The sequence below is a fragment of the Zootoca vivipara genome, chromosome Z1 (assembly GCF_965207765.1).
Source record: "Zootoca vivipara chromosome Z1, rZooViv2.hap1.1, whole genome shotgun sequence".
NCBI classification, from domain to species: domain Eukaryota; kingdom Metazoa; phylum Chordata; class Lepidosauria; order Squamata; family Lacertidae; genus Zootoca; species Zootoca vivipara.
In genome coordinates this window covers 49,800,984-49,816,793 of record NC_142583.1, presented here as the reverse complement: position 1 = coordinate 49,816,793, position 15,810 = coordinate 49,800,984, and the positions used below count along the sequence as shown (strand labels likewise).

Genomic DNA, 15,810 nt, shown 5'->3' with positions numbered 1-15,810 from the left:
GTCTAACCACCACATAAGCTTTGTACAAACAAATCAGGATTACAGCTGAACAGATAGTCTGGTGGACCCATAAGCTTGTTGAATTTGACTGAGGATTACTATTAATACATCTAAATGTTGAGAGCTATTGGAGATCTCAATACATGAAATCTGTTAAACCAGTGTTTCCCAACCTTGGGCCTCCAGCTGTTTTTGGACTACAATCCCCATCATTCCTGACCACTGGTCTTGCTAGCTAGGGATGATGGGAGTTGTAGTCCAAAAACAGCTGGCAGCCCAAGGTTGGGAAACGCTGTGTTAAACTTCATATCTCAAAGCTTCCTTTGACACACAAGTTGAATTTTATTACAATATCTAGGTATGCAATGGACACTTTCCTCCATAAATTGGCAGTAAATATAAATAATAAAATATTGCAATAACCAAAAGGCTGGACAACTTGGGAAAAAGAGAAGCACAGAGCCATTCTAAATTAACTTGACATAATTAACACGAGCATGAATTCCCCGTAGGTCAGTAATCCTAAAGGGTGAAAAACACAGTTATCCGATTATAAATCCTGGCAGCTGTGAAGGGTAACAAATCAATAGGGCAATAAAGATGTTGGATCATTGACAACTGGTTACTGAATATCATTTGTTTCTTTAAAAAAATTGATAAAGGAGAAACAATTTTATACAAAATCAGCAAGTACTTGAAAATGTGTGTCAAAATAACTAAAGCTATAACAGTTACCTTTGGTACACTTTAGTTTCATTGCATGTGCTTTTGGTATATTCAGTGGGTTGGAACCAGATTTAGGCCTTATTTACCCAAGAACAGTAAACTGTGGTCAGAAAAAAACCATGGCTTATAATGAATGAGCAGCGTGTTAGTGCATGTTGCACAGTCATGCTTCCTTCACTCCCCCATTTGCGGGGAGCGGGGGACAAAACCATGGAGTGGATGACTTAGCGATACATGCAAACTGGCTTTCGTGGTTTGTTTTTTCATACAAACTACAAAGTGCTAAACTAAAAGCAAACAATGGCTTCCATTCATTATAGGTTCAGAAAGAAACAGAATACAAGTGTTGGTTCTTACGTAATGCTAACTCGGCCCCTCCATGCTTTGCTTATTGCCTCTGGAAAGGGAGAAGCAAAGTGGGCAAGATTGAGTAGCATGCACAAACCAGCATGGTGGTTCTCCTTTGTAGCAGTTGTTGTCGCTGCTGCTGTTAATCTTATGTGTACCCCACCCATGGGATACAAGGCTGCCTTCAGATAACTTCTAAAGGTTGTATAGTTACTTAGCTCCTTTACATCTGATGGGAGGACGTTCCACAGAGTGGGCGCCACTACTGAGAAAGCGCTCTGCCTGGTTCCCATAGTTTGTTTCAGTGTATGGCTTACTGCTGCATGCAAACCAGACCATAGTCATACTTGCCATAGACCAGCTGAAATAAATGGGACACCACTAATGTATGTCATCTTGATATCAATTGGTCTCCACAGTGCAATCCCAACTATGTCTACACAGAAAAGTCCTGTTGAATTCATGGAGGCTTACTCCCAGGAAAGTGTGGTTAGGATTGTAGCCTAAATCTGGATCCAACCATATGTCTACTTTTCTGGTGATAAATATAATTGAGTTTGTATTATTGGCAAAGCTCCAGTTGGCTGTCTGGGGCCTGCTTCTAAGATTTGTACTTTAGAGAGCATGGCTGCTTGAGCAAAAGGGTAGTGGCTCAAAGTGCTTAAAGGATACTCAAATGCTGTAATTCTGCAGAATTGCCAAAGGAATTCTATGAGACTATGACTCATTCAACTAATGCAGATTCAGAACGAACAAATATGCCATAGTTGCATATTTATTAAGTACCATATGAGGATCTTTTAAAAAAAACAAAGCACCATTAAAATATCTAGTAGCATTTGTGTGTTAAATAAAAAACAATTGGCATTTTGAATTAATCATTTCATGTGAAACTTTTTCACCTCCCCCAATGCCCCCCCCTCTCCTGGAAAGTACCAAGGTGTTAGCATGCAGCATTCTGAACTGTAGTGCTTTGGGCAAGCACCAAGGGATAATGTGAACAGTAGAAGGGGGGGGGAATCAAAACATTCAAAGGCATGCAGCTGGGTAATTCAATAACCCTTGTATGTGGAGGCATTTCACACAGTAGGACTTTAACTCTGCGCTAGTCAGGCTGCCTGTATGTCGCTTTCCCCCTCCCCATTCAATTTACATGCATAGCTGGCCTAGTAGGTGTAAAAATAGACAGGCAGTGCCTGAATTGGAAATGGTCACTGAATGCAGTCTGCAGTTGCTGAGGTTTCCTTTTGACACAGGGCAGCCCGCAGAAGGCGAGGGGAGTTGAGGGGAGCAAAGCACAGGATCAGTAATTATCCTTCTGGATTGTTTACTCTGCCACTTTGGAGTGTTTAGGACACTTCAAAGTCAAACCCACTTGCAGGAGTGAACGGGGAGGACTGATATGGGCAATGCACCCGTTTGCCAGGCTTGTCACACGGACAAGGGTGTGAGAGTGCAAGGAAACATACAAGATGTGGATAAAATTCCAGACTACTATGGATGCAACAACGAAGAGGCTAAATATCCTGAGACACTGGTAAGCCTAAAGAGACGACAAAGGGGATAAATAGGCCTTTGTGATTGTGTAGAAAAGAAGAAGATGACCTCTTAGCAAGAGAACTCTTTGAACCTGCTTGGTAGATACTGGCAATGCTGAGCAATGAAATAGGGTCTGTGACTTTAAAAACTGCTGGTGGCTGGATTAAGATGGTAATTGTTGGGGATCTGTTGAAGAGCAAAGTAGCTCCTGGGATACGTTTCCATGCATGTAAAATGTAGGATTGTAAGTAGCAAAAAAAACTCAGGAGATAGAGCTCCTAATAAAATAGAGGAATGTATTTTACTATATTTTTGTAAGTAGACATTCCAAAGAGACTGTACTGATGTCTCATTTGAGAACATAAAATCAATAAATTGCATTTGATGGACTGTGCTATTCCATTAAGTATATTTTCCATAGTTTAGGTCAGGAGATATCTAAAGGCTCAGTTACAGAAAAAAGTTCATTACACAGGTCAATGTGATCTCTCATGTTGTCAGTGTTTGCAGTTACTTAAGCCAAGACACAATTTTTCAAATATTTTATTCACTATATAAGTACTTAGCAGCCTAATCCCATGCATCTTTACTTGGAAGTAGGTATTGATGAGCTAAGTGGGACTTACTTTCAAGTACCGTAAGTGTGTACATAGGACTGCAAGCTTAGTGAATTTAGCAGGAGGGGGGAATGCCGCAAATGTATAATTTTAAAAGGAAAGGGTCATGACTCAGTGATCGAGCACATGGTTTGCATGAAAAACGGTCCAGGTTCAATCTCTGGCATCTCCAGGTAGGGCTATGAAAGAAACCATGGAGAGTCATTATTTGTCAGTGGGCAAGTTTGGAATTTCCTGTTTGGAATTTCTGTACAGGTACAGTACAGAGCAGTGCAAACCATGATTACAACAATTTATGGGAGTTAGTTGCAGTACAGTCTGTATGATTTTGCAGTATTTTAGGTTCAGTATCACTGAAATGGGTAGTGCAGTTTATGAGGTGCATAGGTTTGTCATTTGGAATAGAAGAAATGTTGTTATGGTTGAAATTCCATGAGATGGAGTGGTGTGAATCCTGATTACAACATTTTATAGGTGTTAGTGCAGTACAGCAGGTCTGTTTGACTTGGTTATACAGTCACGCCTTGGGTTGCGAACACTGTGGGTTACGCATTTTCGGGTTGCACTCCATGCCAAACCCGGAAGTACCGGAACGGGTTACTTCCGGGTTTCGGCGTTCATGCATGCGCATGCACAGAAACACAAAATGACGTCATGCATATGTGCAAAAGCACAAATTGCATCACGCGTGTGTGCAGACGCGACACTGTGGGTAGCGAACACTGCGGGTTGCAAATGCGCCTCCCACATGGATCATGTTTGCAACCCGAGGTATGACTGTATAATGTTGAAATGGGCTGGTACAATTTATTTGGTGCATAAGTTTCATTGGGAAGAAAAGACAGTATGGTGATGGCTGAAAAGCTGTGAAATGTTGGTAACTTAGTCTATCCTCCCATTGTAGCAATATCTGCTTATTGAAGCTTCAAATAGCTTATCTTTAGGCTGCTGCAATTATGCACCTGTCATTGTAGTATTGCCCCATTTTGTTGTGCAGATATAAAGTCAAGGATCAAATTGAAGGGGCAGCTATCCCGAGGCTTTCTTAACAAAATAAAAAAAAAATCCTTCCAGTAGCGCCTTAGAGACCAACTAAGTTTGTTACAGGTATGAGCTTTCGTGTGCATGCACACTTCTTAGATACAGTATCTGAAGAAGTGTGCATGCACACGAAAACTCATACCAATAACAAACTTAGTTGGTCTCTAAGGTGCTACTGGAAGGATTTTATTTTTATTTTGTTTTGACTACAGCAGACCAACACGGCTACCTACCTGTAACTGAGGCTTTCTTAGTTGTGGTTGGACTCCAACTCCCAGCAGCCCCAGCCAGCATGGCCCTTGATCAGGGATGATGGGAGTCGTAGCCCAAAAACATCTAGAGTACCTCACATTAACCATCCAGCAAATAATAATATTACGCTGCCATCACATTTTCATATTTGGAAGAAGTACAAAGGGTGGGGTACAGGGTTGATAAAGGAATGTGAGATAAACTGAGTCTCCTTCATGCCTGCTGCACACACAAATCCTTGGATTGGATTCCTTCCACATGTGCACATTGTGAAGCAGGAGATTTTCTGCCCACCCCTATCCCCAGAGGGGGTATTGTATACAGGCAACCCCATTTTCCTTGCACAGATTGCTCCTTGTTGTATTGGGGCCAGCGGATGTGTTTGGAATGGGAATACGAGGTCACAAAAGTACTCTAATCGAACATACTTTCAATTTAATCATGGATTGAAAAGAATTGCCTTAAACCCAACTAACAGTGAATAGTGTTTGAGTTGGATTCTGAAGAAAGACTTTCTTCTGATGGAGGACGTTCCTCTGCATCCAAATCCTTGTGTATAGGTTGTAGTAGCTGATTTCTCCCTTCACTGTCCCCCTCGAGACGAATGCCAACAGCATGATAATTTTTATGTTTTCAGGAACAGCCATTGGAAATCTTGACACAAAGCAACCTATTTAATCTCAGGTCAAGTAGTTTATCACATTCGCTTTTTATGTGTAATACTGCTTGCTGAGAAAGTGCCCACAACTTCCTCAGTTCACACAAATACTGCATTCATTTTGTAAAATTAATATGGCACTTATCTCCCAGGCTCCTTTGTGTGTGTGTGTATTTATTTATTTATTTATTTTAAATGTGGCTTCAGAAATCCTACAAATGTCAGTGAAAGCTAGATTGCCAAATGATTACAGTGGATTTACGGGAGAGCTTTAAGGGTTAGATTTATACAGCTGCTTATTTTTCATCAGTATTATTTGCTGATATTAACTACTTCTTGCATTGGCTTTGGCAAAGTAATTTAGCATATGCTTAATTCAGTGAGATTTTGCATCCAATTTGTAGTCTAGAATGGTATAAAATATGTGTTGGAAAAGTCATGTACCGTAGTTTATCCACATGGAAAGAGGTACGTGTATGATCTAGGCCAGGCATCCCCAAACTGCGGCCCTCCAGATGTTTTGGCCTACAACTCCCATGATCCCTAGCTAAGAGGACCAGTGGTCAGGGATGATGGTAATTGTAGTCCAAAACATCTGGAGGGCCGAAGTTTGGGGGTGCCTGATCTAGGCATTGGAATGGTCTTTCAAAAAGTTACTATTAGCATACATTTGGAATATAAAATAGAAATAATAGGCTTGGCTCAGAAGAATGGAACTATTTTTTAATGTTTGATGTTTTACTATGTTTTATAAATGCTGTAAGCAGCCCAGAGAGGCTGGGGTATAATTGTTGTTGTTGTTGTTGTTGTTGTTGTTGTTGTTGTTGTTAAAGCCATGTACTGAATAAAAGGCTTGTAAACAAACCCAAGTTTTTAATCAGGAGGAAGTTACAGTAGCTTTGAAATTGCAAAGCTATACTGGAAAAGAGAGGCTAGGGAAGTCAACAGAAGGTTAATTTTAAAAGTACTGTAAATCAAAATTCCATATGGAAAGAGTTAACCAGGTGTCCACATTACTCCTGCTTTGAAAATTGCTGCTGTTCAAATTATTATTATTATTATTATTATTATTATTATTATTATTTGCATATTCTAATATTCTAAAATGCTATGGGTGGTTGTAACTGCCAAGTAAAACCTGCATATGTTTTAACTATGAGAAATCGCATCTTCCTGAAAGGTAACCAGATAGTCAGTATGAGATATTCTTGTTTCATAAGGAACATTTTTATTGCTTGTACTCAGTTCACTTGAAGCTTGGTGTCCTTATACTTGACCTGTTCCTTTTAATCTCTCACTGGGCTTCCTCCAGTGCTGCATCAAGCAACTAAGAATCAGGAGACAGTCCCATACTTTCCTGCCTCCTTCAAATACATTTCCACCCCTGCCTCCAGTTTCACTGCCAAATGCACCCCCAGCCACGTTTTTTGAATTCTGTGCGGCTGACAGCTGAAGGTTGGAAGGTTCCTAGCAGCCCCGCCAGCTTGGCCGCACAGTCTCTGTCCCTTCAGCATTGGTATTTACCAATCTCAAGGCAAGAAGAAAGCACTTAATCCAGTGTTTCTCAAACTTCGGTCTCCAACCACACCTCCCTGTAGCAGGTCCTCCCTCTACTTTAACAATACAAAACAGATACGTGCAGAGATGCAAGGAGGTAGAGAACCAGAGTTGTTATGAGGCAGGTGTGGGTAAACTTTGGCCCTCCAGATGTTGCTGAACTGTGCCTCACATCATCCCCAGAGAACATGGCCAAGGCTGATGGGAGTTGTTCTCCAACAACATCTGGAAGGTCAAAGGTTCCCCAAAGGTGTGGTAAAAGCTGGAAGTTCCTTACCTTTATTCTGAAGATGGGAGGAGAAAACACGCAGCTCTGCATTACCTATCAATTAAGTATTTTTTGACTGTCATGTAATATGTTTTCTTCTGGCTACAACTGAACCGATGACTTGGGTAATGTGATCTGAGTTCTCAACATGCAACCTGAAAATTAATGTCACTTAGAAGTAAGGCTGACTCTCCATTGCCAAATCCAGGGGGAATGCAAAGACGTTCCAGGGATCCTTCAGTCTTGGCTGACCCCGGCACCACAGGAACAGCAAGAGATAAACACGTTAAGGTGGATTAAGGACAGTTTTCGTTTTTAACTGTGGAGACCTCATCTTGCAAATTAGTGTCATAATAAGAAATGCAAGGCAGCAGTGGGGGTTTGAATATACGGGACACACAAAATACTTCTTAAAGTCAACAACCAGCATTAAATTAATAGTTACAGGTAGGTAGCCGTGTTGGTCTGAGTCGAAGCAAAATAAAAAAATTCCTTCAGTAGCACCTTAAAGACCAACTAAGTTTATATTTTGGTATGAGCTTTCGTGTGCATGCACACTTCTTCAGATACACAGTATCTGATGTGTATCTGAAGAAGTGTGCATGTGTATCTGATGTGTATCTGATGTGTATCTGAAGAAGTGTGCATGCACACGAAAGCTCATACCAAAATATAAACTTAGTTGGTCTTTAAGGTGCTACTGAAGGAATTTTTTTATTAAATTAATAGTCATTCTTAATTCCGATATACAGAGCAATAAGTTCAGGAAAGCAAACCATTATTTATTTATTTCTGCTTTCTCAAGGACAGGGGCTAGGAGCTTCTAGTCTGGCCTTCTAGGTCACTCTGTCTGCTCCTTGGGACTTTTGCCAGGATGACACCACCACACCCACAGCCTTACCTTTCACTCTCATTGGTTGTTTTCTGCCTGGCCTGAATGTGCCATTGAACTCTGATAATGTTTCTTGCTTGTCTGGATAGAGAAAGGTGTGTGAGTGTGTAGCCTGCTGCAGAATGGTAACGTTTGCATTTACAGTATTGCTTTGCCTACTTTTGCCTCTGGCCCCTGTAAAGTTGCCCTGAAGGGAATGTGGCCCTTGGAGTGAAAATATTCTCTGCTCAAGGAAGAAGCACAGCTTTTTTGGTTTTTGTTTTAAAGAAAAGAACGGGTGGAGTTGTTGGGTTTTTTTTTTTGCATGCTCAGCTTTGAATTTGTTAATAAAAGGAAATAATGCTCACCATACTCTACCAAGAGAGAAATCTGTGAAAGGAAGCAAGCTTCTATATGTGGATTCTGTCACTTGGTTGGGAACCACATGCGCACACTGAAAGCAGATGTTTCATTCCTTGTTGTGCTTTCACACTCCCCAGCTCCACACTAGCCTGGACATTATTGTGGATGATGATGATGATTATTATACCACCTTATACCCAAAGGTCTTAGGGTGGTTCACAGAATAAAATAAAATCAAAATATAAAACCATGCTGCCTCTGTTCCACTGGTTATCCAAGAAGCAAGAATCTAGGTTTTTTGTGTGTGTAAAGTACGCTTACATGTGTGTGCATAGGGACCTCTCTATGATAAGGTTTCTTGCTTTTGCAGGTTACGCAGCCCAGCTGTGCAGACCATTGGTGCATTCACCTATATGTGTGTGCATTGGGGGGGGGGTGTTCTACAGATGTGCTAATGAACATGCATTGATTAGAGCAAAGTTCACCATCACAGTAGCACTCTGCCCCCAAGCCATGCTCATTTCCCCTTATTGAAGGCTTGCAAGGCAATGTCAACCAATAAAGAACGGTGAAAAAAATCCAGCAATATTGTTTAAATGCAACATTGCCATACTTAATCATGAAAAGTATGTGCTCTGTGGTATAGCCTGAAAGCACAAAAAATCAGGTTTCATCATTGATTTCTGCTTTCAGTTTCTGCGCTTGTAATAAAAGAGTCTGCTGCATTGCACAAAGTCTTCTTTGGCAGTGTTTGACAGACACTGCTGCTGTGTCATGGTTACAGAGCTTCACTGGCTGATGTTGAATGCTAGAAAAAGACTCCTGCAATGCAAATATCTTGTGTTGCCTTTTTCTCCTCCTTGCAGTATGTTAAGTTGTGTGGTCTGGTTTTTTTATATATACTAAGGAGCCTGTAATATGCACCAGAGTCTCCTTGAAGTATTTCTATATCTTTGTGCTCTGGGGTAAAATCCAGAGTACAATGAGCAGAGAATCAGTTTGTTTTTCTTATTTCTCTCAGGGGGAAGGGGCTGTATTAGAAGGTTTTTTTTAAAGTTTGCAATCCCATTTTCAGCCTTAATGTTCCATTTCTATGTGCAAGAATATGTGCATTAAGTGTGGTATAAGGTCAGAACAGCATGACTGTCCCTTGCCCATGGTTTCGCCTTCCTTCCTTTCTCAAGGACAGGTTTTCTTTACTGCGGTATTCATAGTACTACCCCAGTGGAAGCGGACCAGGACAAATCCTCCAAGTGCCTTTAGTTAAAGGTAAAGGGACCCCTGACCATTACATCCAGTCATGACCGACTCTGGGGTTGCGGCGCTCATCTCGCGTTATTGGCCGAGGGAGCCGGCGTATAGCTCCCAGGTAATGTGGCCAGCATGACAAAGCCACTTCTGGCGAACCAGAGCAGCGCACGGAGACACCGTTTACCTTCCCACTGTAGTGGTACCTATTTATCTACTTGTACTTTGACGTGCTTTTGAACTGCTAGGTTGGCAGGAGCTGGGACCGAGCAACGGGAGCTCACCCCGTCGCGGGGATTCAAACCGCTGACCTTCTGATCGGCAAGCCCTAGGCTCTGTGGTTTAACCCACAGCACCACCCGCGTCCAGTGCCTGTATGGCTCCACTAATGACAGGTCCAAACAAGCAAGCATTATTTTGTATCCTGTTTTCCCCCAAACCAGGAGTGTCTCCAGGTTTGGGAGGGAACCATAGCAACATGACCACTGAGGACCCACCACTTTCACCAGTGGGCACCTAGCAGAGTTCTGATTAGCGCTGGGCAGGGAACAATGATTTAAGTTTCCACAGTGCCCCTGACATATCATTACTCTTTACCTTTCTTCTGGGAAATAGATCATTTGGCAAACTCCCTAAATGGGGACTCACAATTACATTTGCCTATCAGTGCATATACATGCTCCTTGTGTGGTTGCATTTTTTGAGCAATCTGCCCTTGTGTGTGTGTGGGGGGGGGGGTTGATAGCAACATTGTGATATTAAGGCAGCAATCATAAACACTTTTACAATGTATTTTGTCTCAATGGGGAGGTTTATTGTTTTGTTTTTATTATGTGTTTTGATCTTGTATTTTTATGCTGTGAATCACTATAAGATCTTCGGATGAAGGGCAATATACAAATCAGATAGATGATAGATAGATAGATGATAGATAGATAGATAGATAGATGATAGATAGATAGATAGATAGATAGATAGACGAGTAAGCATGGATAGGATTGTGCTTCACATCCTGGTATAGTTGGACTAATATTCTTTTGCCTGTACATATACCAGTGAAACACCAATGAAGCTTTCTGAGCGTTTACCTAAGTCTTTGATTGAGTAGCTGTGATACAACGGAAGAGATTAATGTTCTATCTGCTGGGAAACGAGGTGCATCTGACCAAGATTAACCCTTTGTTAAGGAAGCAAAAGTCAACTGCAGCTGGGAGAAAACCCCTCACACGGGTTTTTTTTGGGGGGGGGATATAAAAAGAAGTGGAGCCCTAAGGAATAATGGGGGACACAACAGAAGCAAGCCAAGGAAATAGTGGATCTAACGCCTAGGAGGCAAAATGGCTACAAAAAAGAAGACAGCAAGCTGTGCAGATTGAACCCAAAGGAATGATGGGTAGAGGAATCAGTCAGGGCTGGGAGTTGATGGCGGAAGGGATCAATGAGATTGGAGTGGCAAAAACCTTAAAGAGGATCTGTGTGATGTTGATCAAGGTGCGGGAAAAGAGATGGGAGATGCTTGGGGACAGCAACTATGAAGGGCAAGCTCTGGGCTGGGGTACCTGTAGCCACCCATTATTGGCTGTGCTTCCTGGGACTGATAAGACCTGGCATCTAACAACAACTGGAGTGTCACAGGTTCCCCATTGTTGGCTTAGATAGACACAGAAGGAAAGGACCTAATCTGTTGTAATAACCAGCCAGTTCTTAGTCTTTTGTGAATCAATTGAATCATGTAAAAGTATATTATCATAATTAGGCATTTTGACAAGATTATAACAGGTGTGAGTAACTGTAGTGGGGATAATTTTGTATCTTTTGGATGCTATTCTCCCCCCCCCCATTACCGATCACTTATATTTCTACCTGGGGAAAAAAGCATACTGTAGTTCTTTTTGGCTCAACTTAGACTGTGTTCTCATAATTTTTTTGCTGTTTTGACCGGTTCAAACATTGCTTCCATACATACACTCAATGCGGCCCAGATCATGTGGCCAGCATGACAAAGCTGCTTCTGGCGAACCAGAGCAGCACACAGAAACGCCGTTTACCTTCCTGCTGTAGCGGTACCTATTTATCTACTTGCACTTTGACGTGCTTTCAAACTGCTAGGTTGGCAGTAGCTAGGACCGAGCAACGGGAGCTCACCCCGTCGCGGGGATTCAAACCGCCGATCTTCTAGTCGGCAAGCCCTAGGCTCTGTGGTTTAACTCACAGCGCCACCCGCGTCCCTTTTCTGTATTAGAATAGGGATGCCCAAATCAGTAGTGCAAATTATTGGAACTGATTCAGTAACATGAATATGCAGGTTCTTTCTTTGGTCATACTTGTGCTGTGTACCTTTGAAGAAGAAATGTAATCGTATCCTCTTGCTTATTTTCACAGTCTGACAGCAATGCAAGCTTCCTCAGAGCTGCCAGGGCTGGCAATCTGGACAAAGTTGTGGAATATCTGAAGGGAGGAATAGACATCAATACATGTAATCAGGTAAGTGGCTCATGATTTACAGATTTTGGCATAATATGCAAGTGGGAACTGCAGAAGGAACTGGGTAGATGGAAGAAGGGAAGGCGTGTTTTTATTCTTTTGCTGGCCTTTCCTTCCCCCTACATTGAATTGAGTGCTAAAGGTGGGGTGGAAAGATATTCCTGTGAGCCACATGTGTGTGTTTGTGTGTGAGTGTGTGATGTGGGTGGCGCTGTGATCTAAACCACAGAGCCTAGGGCGGGAATCCCCGCGATGGGGTGAGCTCCCATTGTTCGGTCCCAGCTCCTGCCCACTTAGCAGTTTGAAAGCATGTCAAGTGCAAGTAGATAACTAGGTACTGCTCCGGTGGGAAGGTAAATGGCGTTTCCGTGCGCTGCTCTGGTTCGCCACATGATCCGGAAAAACTGTCTGCGGACAAATGCCGCCTCCCTCGGCCTATAGAGCAAGATGAGTGTGCAACCCCAGAGTCGTCCACAACTGGACCTAATGGTCAGGGGTACTTTTACCTGTGTGTGTGTGTGTGTGTGTGTGTGTGTGATTTTCACTGTTTTATCTACAATTTTATTAATGTAAACTGCTAAACAAACAAACAAACAAATATAGTTTTTATTGATTTCCAATGTATAACAACAAAAAGAGAAAGAAAAAGAGAGAGAAAATACAAAAACAAAATTCCAACTTAGCCCCCTCTCCAGCCCAGGACAGATCAGTCTATTTAAGTTTGCCAAAGCCAAGTCTGTGATTTTGGTAGTTGCTGTTATTCATGGTTATTAGGAAAGGAACATTTAAATGGAGTCTCTGTATGTTTTGACTGCATAATTAATAAGTACTATAAACATGATAAAGAACAACAAAAGGTGGCAGCTTGCTCTATAGTGCATTTACATGGAGATTAATAGTAGATCAGTGGCTCAGAATAGGCTTAAATTAGTTAACAGGCAATTCTTCTTATAGAGAAATTTCCTTTTGACTCCATTCATATTCTGATCGCAAGCAAGATAGAACACCTGAGTCTCTCCTTAAAAAAGATTTTAAGCATGTTAGCAACTTTGCATCCTGTGAATCTTATCTCTCCTACAATTATAATCTCTTGATTTTGCAGAGGAAAAGCAAAAGCCAGAAGTCTCAAGATTATTATCATGCCTCCTGTACTGCAGTAGGAAGGGATGAGGTCAACTTTTATCAAATGCTTAAACAGCTCCTGTGATGTTTGCTCACACAGATATTCTAAATCAGGCGTCGGCAACCTTTTCTTCCCGTGGGTCAGCCAGCTCTAGGCTCTGTGGTTTAGATCACAGTGCCACCCACATCACACACACACACACACACACACACACACACACACACACACACACACTGTCGTCTGTGGGCCGGACACAGGCCGCACAGGCGCAGAAGCCATTTCCGGTGCTGCTGCGGACATTTTGGAAATGGGCAGCACAGCACCAGAAATCGCTTCTGCTGCACTGCTTGGAGAGTCCCTGCACCGCACTGCACCGTATCCTGCCCATGGGCCGGAGTTTGCCGATGCCTGTTCTAGATTGAGAGACACCCCCCCCCCATTTAATTCCCCTAGTAGATATGAAGCTACTCCTCTTCAATCAAAATTTCAAGGGCAGTAGTATACATTGGCAGGGACATGGTATTTTATTGATTTTTATGGAAATTGGAAAGCTTCTGTTTTGCTCTTGGGCATGGTGTGTCCCTTTCGCTTTCTACAAATCAAGTGTATCTTCCTCCACAATGCACCTGGTGTTCAGTGATCCCAAGTGCGGAAGTCTGAGGTTTCCCTTGCTATTTCTGTGTAGCATCAGGCAGCAAGTAAACACTTTGTAGGTTATTTTTAGAGGGAAGCTCAATGTGTGTTGGAGCAGATAGAATCAAGTAGCTAATGGACATCTGCAGTAATCAGAACTGCTCAAATGCCAACTAGTTTGCTTCATACTGGGAACAGCCTCAGTGCATGCAAAGGATCACGCATTTGCTTCATTTCAAATCTATACAAGTGAATTGAGAAAGAAAAAATGCCGATATGGGGATTAACATCTTAAGTTTGTTTACGTGGGGGTAACTCCTACAAAGTTCAGTGGGGGTTACTCCCCATTATTATGTTAGCTGAGATATTTTATCTGAAGAGAATTGTGTTTGCTATATGGATGTGACATACCAGTGCTATGATCAGATGAGCACTTGGTCAATGTTCTTTGTATGGATCAAACTTAGATGTATGATCCATGTGATGCAGCAACTTCCAACTATAATCATTCCAGAACAGACACTTCAATTTTGCCAAGATCAAGCACTGTAGTGCAGCTGATGTGATGTTAGTTTAGGCCTGGGATCAGGGGGTCAAAGCTGTATGCTCTCTTTGTCAAACACAATTTTTGATGTTCAGAGAGGATGAGTTGTTAAAATAATTGTTTGCCATGTTTAATGTGTTTTCACACTTTCTCAGTCTGTGTGTAAGTAGAAGTTTACTGATGTGTATTTAGTCCCTGTCTAATTACATAATATCCACTTCCCCTCTGTCCTCTTGTCTATAATTCCCTAGTTACCAAATCTCACATTTGCTACATTTTTGTTTTTGTTTTTAAAATATATTTTATTAATTTTCCAATTAAAACCAATTATATCACATTCATTATTTCAAATTATACACATATATATATCAATCAAACCGAATGTTATGCCAAATCGTCTAAAGAATTTTTTATTTGGGTTCCCATGCTTCAAGAAATTGGGGATTCCTCGCAACCGTCCACTGCCGTCTTTTTTCTAAAGTTCAAATCGTCCTCCAAGTTCATAATAATCCAGATCTTCCCCTTACAGTCACATAGATGTTTTCCACTTTCATCCGATTGTTTCCCAGCTGCTGAGATAAATATCAGACAAGGTTTCACAAATGTTCTTTCTCCTGTGTGGGTTAATCAGTCCAGCCTCCCCATAAATCTTCTTAGTCTGGAGCTCCCTGTTGCGTCGAAGCAGCGCCATCTTAAAAAGCTCAAATCACTTTCGTTTTCTCTCATAGCCATGAAGATTAACGATCTTTATAAAATTTACAGCTTTTCCAGGCAGAAGACTCAAACATCAAACCATAAACTCTTGGTAAATTAATGGATCTCCTTGCCCTATAGCTGAACTTAGCTTCAGGTCGCTGCTCCAATTCAAAGTGCGTCACAGCTCATAAATCCTCCGAACGCGTCCAGGACTCCTTCCGTCCGACTAGGGGGGGGGGGCTTTTCTCATCGGCAACTCCACATCTTTAAAAAATATGCTCAGTAACAACAGTTTATAAAGTTCAACTCACACAGTCTTTTGCTTCTCTTTCTCTCCAAACAAGCCAGGACATCGCGTCTGGGAAGGTACGAAGTAACTCATATGAAGGAAAATTAAAAAAAACTCCATTCCCTTATCGCTCCGTCCCCATCAATCCTTCTTCCAGATGATATACAGCCTTTAACTCCTCTCCCTCAGCAGCATAGATTTCTCAGCAGTAAACAGCGCTTCTTCCCCTCCTTCTGAAGTATGTCCATAGATTTAAGCCTAATTATCTTCTTTAACCATGGAAATCCCCGCCATGCAGATTAGCGTCCGGGAGTCCTGGCCCTCGTAAGTGCTTTTCAGCCCAAGCTCCCCCCACTCCATAAACAGTCGGAGTGGGTCTGGGGGCATCGCGGGCCAGCGGCCCCTCTCCGTAACCCCCGGAGAGGGTAGGGGGTTGCCATTTACTCCCCTAGCAACCGCCAAATTCCTTACGAAGGTCAAAGGGATGGAAAACAGGTCCGCCATTCCTGCCGGCGGAAACCGGAACCACATTTGCTACATTTTTGATTGAAAA

General features: G+C 42.1%; 1 protein-coding gene across 34 annotated transcripts in view; it reads left to right on the top strand.

The window, feature by feature from the left end:
* The window catches only part of ANK2 (ankyrin 2), a 316,546-nt gene that overhangs the window by 175,562 nt on the left and 125,174 nt on the right, over positions 1–15,810 (top strand). For 21 of the 34 annotated variants that reach the window (XM_088660422.1, XM_088660417.1, XM_035113087.3 and 18 more), the window contains exons 1-2: positions 2,228–2,611; positions 11,871–11,972. In XM_088660422.1, coding sequence (XP_088516548.1) covers positions 2,477–2,611; positions 11,871–11,972 — 237 coding nt within the window. In that variant the 5' untranslated portion in view covers positions 2,228–2,476. Of the gene's footprint in view, positions 1–2,227; positions 2,612–11,870; positions 11,973–15,810 lie in introns of those variants that run through there. The other 13 variants (XM_088660406.1, XM_088660416.1, XM_088660409.1 and 10 more) reach the window with 1 other exon arrangement.